The 15,990-nt window shown below is 37.7% G+C and overlaps 1 protein-coding gene across 7 annotated transcripts in view; it reads left to right on the top strand.

Annotated features, from left to right (window-relative positions):
* The window catches only part of Atp6v1h (ATPase H+ transporting V1 subunit H), a 105,668-nt gene that overhangs the window by 71,935 nt on the left and 17,743 nt on the right, over nucleotides 1-15,990 (top strand). For 5 of the 7 annotated variants that reach the window (NM_001398985.1, XM_006237802.4, XM_063287272.1 and 2 more), the window contains 3 exons: nucleotides 848-973; nucleotides 8,101-8,202; nucleotides 13,006-13,119. In NM_001398985.1, coding sequence (NP_001385914.1) covers nucleotides 848-973; nucleotides 8,101-8,202; nucleotides 13,006-13,119 — 342 coding nt within the window. 7 annotated transcript variants of the gene reach the window in all.

Raw genomic sequence — 15,990 nt, 5'->3', positions numbered from 1 at the left:
CCATTTCACATTCAAACCAGAAACTTCAATTAACCCAATCAAGATAAGCCCCACAGTTGTGGCCAAAGGTATTCTAGATCTTATCAAGTTGACAAATCAACTCATAGTAACTAAACCACACTTAAAAACAACCAAGTTACTGTACATTTAGTTACTAATTTTTGAATTACAATGTATTGAGTTTGTTACATATATAGATTTTTTGCTTTTAAAAGGTTATGTCAACAAATCATGTTTATATTAGTAGTAGTCATACTTAATATTTATATGGGTATATGTGTAATATTGTTTTTGTGATACAGTAGTGTATTTTAAATTTATTTTAAGATTATCTGCTTTTCACATATGTTCATAGTAATATATCTATTGACTTGACAAAAATACTGCTTTGACTCTGAGGGTAGGAATTACCATTTTTCTACTAATATATATTTATATATTTATTGAGAATAAAGATTTTGGGAGTAAATAATGATTTTAATATTTCACACCAAACATTCAATTTTGGCAATGTTGGACCTTAGTTCCTATGATTTGTTGGTGATTAAACTGTTCAAGTCTATAGTAGTGGTTAATATTTAGAGCTCAGTGAGTCTTTGTAGCTTTTATTCCTGCTGTTTGTTAAGACAGGGTCTTTCCATGTAGCTTTGTTTGGCCTAGAACTGGATATGTAGATCAGATTGGCCTTGAACTAACAGAGGTCTGCCTTCCTCTGCTTTTTGAGTGCTGCAACTTACAGTGTGTATAAAGCCCAGACTCAGTCTTTGTAACTAAGTCATATTTTAATTTGCTTTATTTTGTAGTAGCTCCTAGATTCTTATAACTGGAATTTTAAAAAATTTTATAGCTCATTTGATGAATACAGTTCAGAACTTAAATCTGGAAGGTTGGAATGGAGTCCCGTACACAAGTCTGAGAAATTTTGGAGAGAAAATGCTGTGAGGTTAAATGAGAAGAACTATGAACTCTTGAAGTAAGTTGGGATCCATGTTCTGCTCTGTAATTATGCAGATCTTCATCAACGTTTAGCTTTGTTATTTGGTGTTCTGTAGTTTAATTCACGATTTCTTGCTAAGTAACGTGTGAATGCCTTTTATGCTTTTGATTAGTTAGGTGTTGTTGCCTGCCAATTGGATTTTTTAAATGGGAATTTGATATTCTAAACATGATATTTTTTGTTATGTATTCATTGAGACTATTTTACCTTTTGTTTCGTGCCGTTTTACTGTTTAACTGTAACCTTGTTAAACACAAGTATTAATTTTAAGAGATTCAATCTCCTAATTTCTCTGTATGGCTAGTGCTTTTCTGTGTCTTGGTTAAGATTTTACCTACCAAGGGCACAGAGATACCCTTGTATTTTTATTTTGATCTCATTTCTGTGGTACTGGGGTTAACCCTAGAACCTAGAGCATTTCCAGATAAGTTCTCTACTCACTAGCTATATTCCATCTTTTTGTTTAAAAAAAAAAAAGTCTTTCTCTTTCTTTTCATCCTTTTTTTCTTTTACTCTCTGCCTCGGTGTCCCCTTTTTTTCTGTAACTTAGGCCTGACCTGGAACTCATGACAATCCTGACTCAGCCTTCCACATGCTGAGATCACAGGTGTGTGTTATCCATGTCTGCTTGCTTGTCCTTCTCTTCCTTTCTGTTTTGGAAAATCCTTATTTCACAGTGTTTCCAAGGTTTGCTATGGCAATTAATAAATCTCAAGTATTTAACAATTTCTACATTGAAACAACCTATTAATTGTTATTTATACTACGAAGATATCTTTTTATGCTATATTCTAGAAGCTTTGTTGTTTGATCTCCAATCTATTTGGAGTTATAGTTATGAATTATGGTTGTGAAGTAGGGATCAAAATTTATCCTTTACATACTATCCAGTTGAAAATTGCACTTTCTAGGCTGTGGATGTGACTCAGTGGCTAAGAGTGCTACTTGCTGCACAGTCATAGGACCCCTAGCACATACGAAAAAGCTGGGTGTGGCCTCATGCACCCGTAACCTCCATTGTGGTGTGATCAGGGTTGACAGGGTGGACAGAGACTGGCAGATCCCCAGAACTTACCAGCAGCCAATCTAGCAAAAAAGAAAAAAAAAAAAGCAAGTCCATGTTCAGTGACACAGTGTCAGAAGAATAAGGAATAAGGTAGAGAGTGGTAAGAGAAAGATGAAAAGACCAAAATAGCATTTCCCTTTGGGTTCCGAAGCTCTGTTCTTATCATGATAACATGACTAAATGTGATCTCCTTCCTTTTGAAGTGAAATATTTATATACCATATAATTAATCTATTTAAAAATAAAATTCAGTGATTTTTTTAGTACATTTACAGTACTGTAGAACTACTAGTACTCTCAGTTTTGAAATATTTTTATCATTTCAAAAAGAAATTTCAATGCTCCTTAGCTATTACCTCTCCCACAACTCATTTGTTTAGCCTTAACTAACCTTTCATCTGTTTTATGTTTCTATAAATTTGCCTCATACAGAAATTTTATATGTAAATGTAATAATCTATTTGTCTTTGCAATCTTCTATTAAATTTCTGACAAATTTTATACATATTGAGTGCATTCTGATTGCTGTTACCCCACCTTGTCCTTTCCCCCTCTCATCTTTAACTCACCCATCTCTTCTGTACAAATCCCTTTCCCTCCATCATGTTCTTTTTGTCCTTTTGACACTGGTATCTTTCACTTAACCATGTATTCATGGTTCATCTATGCTGAAGTGCTTATGAGTACTTATCCCTTCATATGGGTGAGTAGTACTCCAGTGTACAGCCAAGACTTTATTATTTTAATGCACAAGCTCATGGACAGTAGAATTTGTTGTCTTTGACTGTGAATAGTCACTAGTCCACTAGTACTGCTTACTGTCCAAGTTGACATGGGAACATACATTTTCTTTCTTTTGCTTGAGGCAAGTAGTCATATTGCATCTGCAGTCAAGGAGTAGGAGGAAAGCTGGGAGCTTGGAGAGATGGCTGAGTGGTTGAGAGCACTTGCTGTTCTTCCAGAGGATCCGGATTTGGTTCCCAACATCCACATAGTGGATCATACCATCTGTATCTCCAGTTCCAGAGCATTGACTGCCCTCTTCTGAAGGCACTAGGTGTACATATAGACAAAATTCCCAAACACATTTGAAAAAAAAGCAGAGAGGGTTTAATTCTGTGTTCGGCCTACTTTCCCCTTTTTAAACAATCCAGAATTCCAGTCTAGTAGTGGGATGCTGAGCCTTACGGTAACTGTGTTTAACAATTTGTGAAATTGACAAACTGGTTTTCAAAGTGGCTGTACAGCTTTATATTCCTACATCATTGTGTAAGGATTCTGGGTTTTGTACCTTTTAACCAAAATTGGGGATTGGACCAGGACTTCTTCATCCATACTAGGCAAGCTGTGTACTGCTGAACACTGGATATGGTCCTTTTGATTTTAAGTATTCTAGGATATGTAGTTATATTTCATTTCCACCCCCCCAACACACACACACTGGAATTTATTTCCTGGAGGTTAATAATCTTAAGTATCTTTTCTTATAATTACTGATCTTTTGTCTGTCTTCTAAGGAAAAGCACCTATTTTGATCTTGGCTTCTATTTTCTTTGTAAATTGAGTTGCCTTTTGGTATTTTGTTGTTAGGGTTCTTTATACAGGTCCTCCTTAACTTATAAAGGGGTTGCATATTAAAAAACATCATTATATGTTGGAAATTTATTTAAACACTTAACCTACTAGTCATCATAGCTTTAGTAACACAGTGCACCATTTACTGTCTGTTGTTTTCCCGTATGATCATGTGAAAGCTGTGGTTCCCTGTCTGCCCCATTTTACAGGAGAATACCATAGTACTAGCTGATAACCTGACAAAGGCTTTGAAGGACAAAAGTTTTAAAATCAAAGTTCCCTTTTAACTTTTTTTTTTTGGTTCCTTCTACTTTTGGTATTATCACAAAGGATTTATTGTCAAACTTAGGTTATGAAAATGTTCCGAAGAATTTCTCTTTTTCCCTTCATTTCTTCCCTCCTTTGTACACACATACAGTGTCATATAATACATACACTTTTAAAATTGACTTAAACTTTAGAAGTTCCAAGTTACAAAAATCGAGCACAAAGATATCCTTATATATTCTCTGCATGCCCAGCACATGGTTTCTGCTAGCATTGTTTGTATTCTTAATGCAGGGTCTTGCCGTATAATTCTGACTAACTTTGAACTTAAGAGTCTCTTCCCTTGGCCTCACAAATGCTAGAATTACAGGTGAGCACCACCTTCCCCAGTTAATTTCTTATATTGCGTTAGTGTGGTATATTCATTACAGGCAGTGGACCTTTGTCTCAGGGAAGGATGAGTAGTCACAATGCTTATTTTCTCTGCTTTCCCAGTTCAGAGATAAAAGCTATCATTTGTTCCCACATCCCACAGTCTCACTAGTCTGGCTCTGAGTGGTTCTGTCCCTTCTCGCTTCACAGACTTTGCCAAATTAAGCAGTTCAGAGGAAAAATCTTCACTAATTATCATGATTTCTTGCCCATGCCCATTGTTAAGGCTTTGACCTCTACGAAGAATCATGGATTTTTCTCTTCTTCTGTATTAAAAGTTGGAGTAGAAGATTATCTTCTGTCACTTCTATTTTGCTTTCTTCCTTCTCTATTTAGTTCTTCCAGTGGGTTCCACAGCATAGCCTGGGAGTTCTTGAGCAGAGATCTGATGTGTACCCTTTCCTTTTTGGTCCCTCAGAACTCTCCAGCTACAGAAAATGTCGTTAGTACCTTTAGCTCATCCTCTCCTTTATACACCCTACGCATCGAGTCAGTGGTTGAAGTGGAGGGTGATAGCCACATATATGCCTTTTCTCCATTAGAATTCCTTCCTTACATCAGTGAGTTTCTGATGGGTAGCATGTCAAATTTAGATGTATGTTTTATTACACATCATAGCAGCTTGCAACTGCCATGGGTTACTGCTTGCTGGCAGTTTTGTCCCGTTTTGCTCTTTTCAAAGGATGTAGCATATACTCTAGACTTTGAATAGCTGTTAGAATGTCTCTGTACTCACAGAACAGACCCTATTTATCAAGCAGGGGCACTGCTAGATATTATGTAAAGGACAGCCATCTAAGGCTCCTGTATAAGGCAGCCTCACATGGCTTCGCGTTACATGTCTTGCTCCCCATAGGAAGGCCCATGTAATTCTGCCATAATAAGAAGATGCCTACCATATTCCCCATAGGGAGAAGCTACTTGCTGAGACTGCCTTCATGGATGGTCCACCCTCATTGCAGTCCAAAGCAAGGGCAGTGCAGTTGCTCCTCTAGTTTTATCACACCCTGTGTTGGGTACAGAGTTGTACTAACTTTTCCTGGTGAGACATAAACAAATATTTACTCACTTCAAATAGTGCTGTAGTGACAGTCCAAAGTACCATTCCACCAGAGTCTAGCTTAGTGAACTGACGAGTTCATTTAGTTGGCTTACAGAGCATGGGTTAATGCCCCATCTCTAGAATCCTATAGCTTATAAGAAGAGGTTGCTTTCAGGAATGTGGGTAACTCTGAAACAGCCACATCATTGGTAAGTACTACCCCATCATTGATGATGACCTCATGGAAACTGCATCATGGAATCTCCTTTTGGTTAGAAGCTCACAGCTGTCTAAAACTCCAGTTCTGGGGGTTCTGCCGCCCTCTTCTGGCTTCCACAGGCATTGCATGCATGTGCTAAATAGACATTCAGGTAAAAAATCATCCATACACATAAAATGAAAATAAAATAGAATAACTTAAAGAAGAAAGCAGATAGTTTGGAATATTGAAAAATATAAATAAATATTTGGAAAGCTGAATGTGTTTTTTGTTTTTATCTTCTATATTTTCATGTGCTTACATTGAAGGAGTTATTGTCAAGGTGCTGTTGTGTGTAGAATATGGATTAGGCAGGCAACAGATAATAATTTGATTAATTTTTCAATGCTTGTTATATCCTGATATGCATTAACTTCTGAGTTTTATTTCATCAAAAACAGTTTGTGAAGAATGTATATATATCAGTATGAAAATGAATATGTATTACTGTCATGTTTTTCCCCCCTGGGGACTTGGAAATCCAGATTTCTCAGTTAATCCAGAAGATAGAAGGTGTGTAATTACTGCATGACAAAATGATACTCTGATTGACAGCGTCTTCATTTGTACTCCTATCACTTGCAGATTTGAGGCAGATGACACGTTGAGATGGTCACAGAGGTTTTATGGGTAGACTTTTAAGTTTTAGTATTAGCAAAGGTCAGATAAATGGGATTTAAAAACTAAGCAGCTTTTGTGGATTGGAACATGTTTGGGATTATTTTTGTATTTTTGACACGGGCTGATTTAGAACTCTTGGATTCCTAGTCTTGGCTTCTCCCTTCCAGTGATGGAATTGTAGAGATGGAGCATTAAATCCAGTTTAGAGTGGTAGAAAACATAGTATTTATTACAAGTAAACATTTGTTTTAATTCTGGCAATATAAGCTAAGATAGTGATTTAAATTGTTCCCTAGTATAAAGACTCATATTTTGTGAACATATGGTTATATGCGAGCAAACAACTAAATGGTTTTAATTGTTTTCTGTTTAATATTTATTTCATTTGTGTATTTGTATGATAAATGTGTCTACGTGTTTGTGTAGCCAGGTGCATGCAGAATCCTGCATTAGGTGTCAGATCCGCTGAAACTAGAGTTTCAGACATTTGTGAGCCATTCTGTGACTGGATGCTAGGAACTAAACCCCAGTCCTCTGCAAAAGCAGTAAGAGCTCTTAACCAATGAGCTATCTATTTAAAACAAAACAGACCAAGCGAAACAAAACAAAACGCTTGTTTTTGAGATTATAATCACATCCCTCTACTCCTTCCTCCAAAACCTACCCAGTACTCCTCTCTGCTCTCCTTCAAATTCATAACTTCTTTGTTACTAAGTTACTATGTATGCTAGATAGATAGATAGATAGATAGATAGATAGATATAGATATAGATAAAGATAAGTAGTCCTAAATATAGTCTCTTCAGTCTTTACAATGTTATTTGCAAGTTTGTTTTCAGAGCTAACTGTCACTGGACAGCCGATTGGTGTGTTCTTCCCTAATTTTTAAGGGACAGTAATACTTGAGCATCTTAGATGACCCTTAAAAAAACTGTGTGAGTGTGTGTGTGTGTGTGTGTGTGTGTGTGTGTGTGTGTGTATGTGTGTGTGTCTGAGTGTGTGTGTGTGTGTGTGTGTGTGTGTGTGTGTGTGCCTTTGTCTGTCTTAGTTTGGTTTTTATTCCTGTGATGAAGACCATGACCTAAAGCATGTTGGGAGTAGATTTTCCCTTTGCCAGCAGATATTAATTACAACTAGCTGTTTGATTAGGGTGGGTAGGGTGGGATCCTGTGTCTGTTCCCAACTCTTATTGCTGGCAACCTGCCTGTCTGACTTGAATCTGTGCAGGCCTTACGTTTGTTGCTACAGTCTCTGGGACCTTAGATATACATCAGTCCTGCTGTATCTGGAAGATGCTGGTTTTCTTGAAGCCATACATCTCCTCTGTTTCTTTCAGTGTTTGTTCCTCCTCTTCCTCATAGATCCCAGAGCCTTGAGGAAAGGGGTTTGAAGAAGACATCCCACTTAGGATTTAGTGCTCCAGAGTCTGTCTCTCTCTCCATACATTGTCCAGTTATGGTCTCTTTCGTTTCCATCAATGCTAAAAGAAGCTTCGCAGATGGAATTTGGGCAAGGCCCTGGTTTATAGTATAGTAGTATGTTATTAGGAGTCATTTACTGCCCTATATCTTTAGCAGAATAATAATAATAGGTTTTCTCTTAGACCTGTGACCTATCATCTAGTCTCGGGTTATGTTTTTGGGATTGTTTATAAATGTAACTGTTTATAAAGCTGGGGGTAACCTGTATATATGTGCAAAGGTTTGAAAAGTACTAACATGGATGTTATGGTGAAATCCTTAGAAACGTCTGCTTTGAGTAAGATGTCTATATTAAACTTAATTAACTGTACTCTGTAGAAAAATACACAGCTTGATATGTCTGGATTAAATTTATTTCAGAATCTTGACAAAACTTCTGGAGGTATCAGATGATCCACAAGTTTTAGCTGTTGCTGCTCATGATGTTGGAGAATATGTCCGGCATTATCCCCGGGGCAAACGGTAAAAGACAAAGACAAACCTATGTTTCCTTTTGATTTCTTGAAACAATCCAAAGTAATATTCTTTTCCAAATCAAAGTAACTGAGTAGAGAAACTAATGAAAAAGATGAACTCAGTTAAAATGAGTTATCATTTTATATCAAAATATAAATACATTTGCATTAATACTTTTGTGTAACTGTCAGTAGATATTTTTCTCATTAAAAGTTTCCTTTGTTTACAAACTTAAATTCCATAGCCATTTTGTGAATACTGTTTTTCCCTACTTCTCATAGTTGTGGACATGAATGATAGGTCATTATTGACTGCAGTTATAAACCATAGAATTAAATACAGAGTCTGTAAGGAAAAGTTACAGTAGATGCATAGTAATATAATCATGCATTTCAAAATACTGAGGTGTGGTTATATAACTAAATGTACTTAGATACACTGACAACAAAACAATGATATGTTTATTTGGCAAAGTAGAATCTGAAGGCTTCAGTACTGTATTAGGCACACAGTTGACTAGCATGTTCCCAACAGAAGCAGAAACATGGAGTGTCTCCTGGTGTAGAATGTCAGCAGAAAGTTGTCTCGCTTTCTGTTTGTATTCAGCAGAACAGGCATTTCCTTATGTCAGAAGCAGCCCCAGTCCTCCTTTTGTTGTTCTCATTCTCTTCCTGCAAATTATCTTTTATGATGTGGGAATCATCTTTTATGTTATATCCATTTCACTGCAGTCTTAGAAAATTGCTTTGGTATCTCACATTTGATGATGATGTTTGGATGATAGGCTTAACTTATTAAGGTAATCACAGCTGCTAAGATATGTCATCATAAAATGGCAGGATTCATTTAAGAGTCATTATCAGAAAATAGCTGTCTCATTTATTAGACACCCATAAAAACAAGCAATGGTCATTTTCTTCTGCTTCACTGAGAAGAATCTCAGCAAAGGCCTTGAATTCAGAAGAAATAAAAGGAAGGACAGACAGACAGACAGAGAGAGAGAGAGAGAGAGAGAGAGAGAGAGAGAGAGAGAGAGAGAGAGTGAGAGTCAGTCACAGTCCGATTGGAAAATGGGAAGGTCCAGTTTCCTACCTCCCAACCCTTCAGACAGCGTTCATTGTTTCTAACAGGTGCCAACATAGATTGCCTTTTATTCTGAGTGTATATGTTTATTTGTTTAATTTTTATTTTTTCTTTTTGTTGAAAATAGATTTTTTTCCTCAGGTAACATGTCCTGATTACAGTTTCCTCCCACTCTCTTCCTTCCAGTTCTTCTTCACCTCCTCCCATCTGTATCCACTCCTTTTCTCCCATAAGAAGGCTAGAAGGCTGCTAAGGAATAAATATAAGGAATAATAAAATATAATGAGATAAAACAAAAACTAACACATTGTAATTGTACAAAACAATCAAACAGAAGGAGAAGAACCCAAGAGAATGTACAGAAACAGAAACCCACTCATTGACACACTTAGGAATCCTATAAAAAAACTAAACTGGAAGCCATAATATATACACAAAGGATCTGTTGTAGCACCATGCAGGCCATGTGCATGCTGCCTTAGTCTCTGTGAGTTTATATGAGCTTTGAACATGTTGATTTAGAGGGCCATGCTTTCTTGGTATTTTATGTTATTTTCGTAGTTGCTTTTGTGGTTAGAAGTTACACTTTTGAATCAGTAGCCTGAATTCAGATAGCAAACATAATAGGCAGTTATTGCTCCCAAATTACAAATTTAGTAATTGTCATTGGGTTGTGGGGTTTAGTGACAGAGCATAGCCTAGCATATAAGGTTTCCATCTCTAGCACCGACCTCCTACAAAATTTACTCAATATATTCAAATAATAGATGAGTCATATTGATACTTGTGACAATTTCAATACTAGGCACCCCTTTGTCCACATAGCATTAGCTGCTGGACTTAACTAGTCCTCTACTCATGTCTTACATAGTTAATATTATCTCTTCAATACAACTGTGTGCCAGCAACTTGAACACCCTTTCAAGCTCTTTACAAGGGGCTAGTGTACCTGCAAAACCTGGAATGCCATAATGGGCTTTTAGTTTTATTTTTCTTAAAGCAATTCAGTAGTATCAAAACTCACCTTCCTAGAGTTGAAGAAATTATTTTAAAAGGCATATGTTCTGTACCCACACTGTAGATGGTCAAGATGGCAGTGACTCCCTTCCCCAATTCCATAAATTTAGGCACACTCCCATGGCCTGAGCTCATCAAGTCTTCCATAGGAGTGGGCGATGAAGGAGACAGAAGCAGCAGGCATGAGGGTCAGGTCTGAGCATGAACAGACTAGAACAGCACTTGCATCACAGCTGCCTGAATTACCAGTTTAATCTGTCAAAGATGCTTCTCCAGCTTCCAAACTGCTCCTGCTTTTCTGTCAGTTCTTTGGCTGCCGAATCAGACTCAAGTTTCTGTAAGTTGTGAGTAGAAATACTGATAGATATATAAGATTATTTTTAAAAAAGCTGATAAATCACTATATACTGTCTTGAAACTAAAACACTAATGTCTAAGTCTTTGTTATATTTATTATACAACAGTGATGACCTGGTTCTATCTATTCTTTCTTAAAATTAACTGTTAACTTCTGAAAATGATTATCTGAAAATTATTCACCATTCAGCAGGATATAATCAATCTGGAAAGAATTATCCAGAAAACTCATGCTTGCTCTGTTAAGATATAGATTTCTACATCAGGTACATGGGTCTTCAGTATGCAAAGCTTAGCAAAGCACATGCAAATAAATTATTTTTTATAGTGGCACACACTTTTTCTATAGCAAACCAAAAAATTATAGTTCTGAACATTACAGATGCTAATTGTAGAAAGTGTGAAGAGAAGCAGGGCCTTTAGCACCATAGTCACAGACAGTGACTTCTCAAATGTCTCTCTGTCCTTTGGAAAGGGGCCACATCACTCACGCTTTGTCACTTTCTTTTACTTCCCCTTTTTTTGTTAAACTGACATTTGCTTGGGTTCTGATTTTTCATTGTTGTGAAAACAGAATGAACTGTTGTGCATTTTGATTACTTTCTGCCATCCCCTGAAATAGACAAAAGGAAATAAAAGTATATTTATGAGGTTTTAAAAACATTATTATGATGTAGATGAATTCACACTCCCAGACACTAGTATGTGAGAATATAATTTTCATGATCCCCTTCCAACAGTAGCAGGAAGTACTTTGTTTCTTTTTAATCTTTAAGCAGGAAGGAAAATATAGCATCTTATATCTTTAACTTAGATTTTGGTTATTTAACATAGTATAAGAATCCACTGTTACATTTAAAATAAACACTGTTAAAGCTTGCTGTTTACATTATGTCAAACATTACAATTACTATATAAATTATATATACATTAAATTACCCTTTATGCTTTTTATCAAACATTAGTGACTATTAGTGCAATATGGGTACTCTGGAGTGTTGGGTTTTGCCCTGGGCTCTGAGCATTGCTTCCTGGAGCTTGTCACAGTAACCTACATGAAGTGCTTTCTTCCACTGTGGCAGGTTGTGCAGTGTCCTATATTACGCTCATAATTTTACATATAATATGAAGTAAATACATGCTTTCTGAAGTATATTGCTGTTTTCATTGTTCATGGCTTCCAAACTAGGACATTTGCTTACTTGCTAAAATTATATCATTTTAAAGCTCATATAAATATGCTACTTCTGCAGTCATTCATGAACACATGCAGAGCCATGGAAAACATTGAGTCCCTGATGGACACATTCCCCTCTGAGGTGAACAAGGCTGAGTTCTGCTTTCTTGTGTTCCCTCTTCTACTACAAACAAGTGCTGTTTACACGGTCTGTCTGTTGCCATGCTAGCATCTTCTCTCTGCTTTTTTTTTTAAATTTTGCTGTTTAAAATGGTTCATGAATATAGTGCTGAAGTGCTTGTAGGTTTACATGTTCAAGAGGTTATGCCTCTTGGAGAAAATGCATGTATCAGGTAAACTGCTTTCAGGCCAGAGTAATTGTACTTCTCATTGGTTATGAGCTCAGTGTCCAGAGCAAGACCACAGGACAGGAGTATGAGGCCTTTTTCCCTGAAGCTGACTAGGAGCTCAAAGTATGTGATAAGGCAGTGTTAAGGATTTTGGTACCTTTGTTAAATAGCAGAGCTACTGAACTTCAAATGGGGTAAAGGGTCTTCAAGGTTTTACAAAGATTGCTTTGATGACAGGGAGGAGAGTGAATTGAGCAGGAACGGCCCCTACTATTATTAGCCAAGCAACAGGGCTTGCTACACAAAAGAATATGGCCTGTGTGTCTTTGGCTCATCACCAACAATGCTGTAATGGATTTATACATGCTCTTTGTATTTGGCAATTACTGTAAATTACCTGCTTAATGTGATATGTCTGACTAATAGCTGAGGTGACCTAATAGATAACATTTCAAATTACAGTGGCTGACATAGTGTAGGCACTCGATGTCTGTATTGTACTTTCACCTGGACTCGAGGCAGAGAGCATGGTGGGAATGACACAAGTCTCTTGAAATCTTTATCCTGCCCCTAGTGATACATTTCCTAATCTTTCCCAAATAGTTTCATCAGCTGTGGATTCATGAACCTGTGTAGTCTGTCCTCATTCAACCACCACACTCTGTAATACATTGAGAGTGATAGAAGATGTAATGCGAGCTTACTTCAGTTAGTTGTGATTTTTGTTTTAGAAATCCTTTGGGCATTTGGTACTTGGACTCTTTACTTCTAACCAACATCAATTTGAAAGAAATGACATCTTCACCAAGTCTTCCTGTTCTGCAGGGTTATTGAGCAGCTCGGTGGGAAGCAGCTGGTGATGAACCACATGCACCATGAAGACCAGCAGGTCCGCTACAATGCTCTTCTGGCTGTGCAGAAGCTCATGGTGCACAACTGGTATGTCTCGATGTCTATCTCACCTGCACATGGCTCTGTAAACTCTCACATGCTTATCCTGTGAGTGCTCATGGAAATAAATACTTCAGTGACTTATCAGTGATTTTATAAAAAAGTCTACAGACATATTGCTAATGTAGAACAAAGACTTAATTTTATAGAGATGAGCTGCATTAATAGTCTTAGGAAAGGTACAGACTTCCAATACCAAAATTACTTCACTGTAACTGAAAAGGCCCTTGTGGCAAAATCCCAGATCTGCAGGGTGTTTAAAGTGTAACCTGAGTTTACAACTGCATTGTACCAGTTTATAGGAAGACACTGGAAGCCTGTTTATTGACTCAGAATCCATGGTCATGCTTCATTAATTACTTTTGATGCTTTTAAAATGCTTTTGATATAGTCAGAGTCATACCTTTTTCCTATCCCTTTATTTTTTAAATTCAAATTATTGATATTTTTGTATCCCTTCTAAAGACTGAACATGATGTGCACTGTACAGAACAAGTAATGATTCCCTGTGGAACAGCTGTTTCAGCTGTGGGTTGGCTCTTCAGCACTTGGAACAGATCATGTGGTTGCATTATACTGGAGTGTTCTAGCTTGAGGCTGTTTTGTTAAAGTACAAGGAATAAATATAAATCCTTTATAACTGACGGAAATGTCATCAGTATTTTCAGGAAAAATGAATGGTACATTAGATTGGGTCAGTTATACAGTACAGGATAGTATCTAGTTGTGCTGCTGTTACCTTGTGTGTTAAATGTTACAGTCCTGCCAGCAAGCTGTGTTCCCATAGACACTGACAACATTACCCAGGCTTGCAACAGTGTCTTCGAATAAGTTTACATTGTTTCTGTTAGGTGCTGGGCTAAAGGTAAAACAGAAGTAGGTGCATCTTTATATAGGTAAACTAGACAGGCTTCTCAAAATAGGCCAAACACCAGTTATGCTGAGGTGACAGTGGTAAGGAGCCAGCTATGCAGCTGATTATTGGGGTTAATTAGTAATTCAGATGTAAAGGAATGAGACAGAAAAAAAAACAGGAAGCAGAAATGAGCATGGTTTATTTATTTATTTATTTTTTATTAACTTGAGTATTTCTTATATACATTTCAAATGTTATTCCCTTTCATGGTTTCCGGGCAAACATCCCCCTCCCCCCTCCCCTTCCTTATGGGTGTTCCCCTCCCAACCCTCCCCCCATTGCCGCCCTCCCCCCATAGACTAGTTCACTGGGGATTCAGTTTTAGCAGGACCCAGGGCTTCCCCTTCCACTGGTGCTCTTACTAGGATATTCATTGCTACCTATGGGGTCAGAGTCCAGGGTCAGTCCATGTATAGTCTTTAGGTAGTGGCTTAGTCCCTGGAAGCTCTGGTTGCTTGGCATTGTTGTACATATGGGGTCTCAAGCTCCTTCAAGCTCTTCCAGTTCTCTCTCTGATTCCTTCAACGGGGGTCCTATTCTCAGTTCAGTGGTTTGCTGCTGGCATTCGCCTCTGTATTTGCTGTATTCTGGCTGTGTCTCTCAGGAGAGATCTACATCCGGCTCCTGTCGGCCTGCACTTCTTTGCTTCATCCATCTTGTCTAATTGGGTGGCTGTATATGTATGGGCCACATGTGGGGTAGGCTCTGAATGGGTGTTCCTTCAGTCTCTGTTTTAATCTGTGCCTCTCTCTTCCCTGCCAAGGATATTCTAGTTCCCCTTTAAAAGAAGGAGTGAAGCATTCACATTTTGATCATCCGTCTTGAGTTTCATTTGTTCTAGGCATCTAGGGTAATTCAAGCATTTGGGCTAATAGCCACTTATCAATGAGTGCATACCATGTATGTCTTTCTGTGATTGGGTTAGCTTACTCAGGATATTTTCCAGTTCCAACCATTTGGCCACGAATTTCATAAAGTCATTGTTTTTGATAGCTGAGTAATATTCCATTGTGTAGATGTACCACATTTTCTGTATCCATTCCTCTGTTGAAGGGCATCTGGGTTCTTTCCAGCTTCTGGCTATTATAAATAAGGCTGCTATGAACATAGTGGAGCACGTGTCTTTTTTATATGTTGGGGCATCTTTTGGGTATATGCCCAAGAGAGGTATAGCTGGATCCTCAGGCAGTTCAATGTCCAGTTTTCTGAGGAACCTCCAGACTGATTTCCAGAATGGTTGTACCAGTCTGTAACCCCACCAACAATGGAGGAGTGTTCCTCTTCCTCCGCATCCTCGCCAGCATTTGCTGTTACCTGAGTTTTTGATCTTAGCCATTCTCACTGGCGTGAGGTAAAATCTCAGGGTTGTTTTGATTTGCATTTCCCTTATGACTAAAGATGTTGAACATTTCTTTAGGTGTTTCTCAGCCATTCGGCATTCCTCAGCTGTGAATTCTTTGTTTAGCTCTGAACCCCATTTTTTAATAGGGCTATTTGTCTCCCTGCGGTCTAACTTCTTGAGTTCTTTGTATATTTTGGATATAAGGTCTCTATCTGTTGTAGGATTGGTAAAGATCTTTTCCCAATCTGTTGGTTGCCGTTTTGTCCTAACCACAGTGTCCTTTGCCTTACAGAAGCTTTGCAGTGTTATGAGATGCCATTTGTTGATTCTTGATCTTAGAGCATAAGCCATTGGTGTTTTGTTCAGGAAATTTTTTCCAGTGTCCATGTGTTCCAGATGCTTCCCTAGTTTTTCTTCTATTAGTTTGAGTGTGTCTGGTTTGATGTGGAGGTCCTTGATCCACTTGGACTTAAGCTTTGTACAGGGTGATAAGGATGGATCGATCTGCATTCTTCTACATGTTGCCCTCCAGTTGAACCAGCACCATTTGCTGAAAATGCTATCTTTTTTCCATTGGATGGTTTTGGCTCCTTTGTCAAAA

The sequence above is a fragment of the Rattus norvegicus genome, chromosome 5 (assembly GCF_036323735.1).
Source record: "Rattus norvegicus strain BN/NHsdMcwi chromosome 5, GRCr8, whole genome shotgun sequence".
NCBI lineage: Eukaryota > Metazoa > Chordata > Mammalia > Rodentia > Muridae > Rattus > Rattus norvegicus.
Note: the sequence above shows the minus strand (reverse complement) of the source record. Positions and strands in the feature narration are given on the sequence as shown.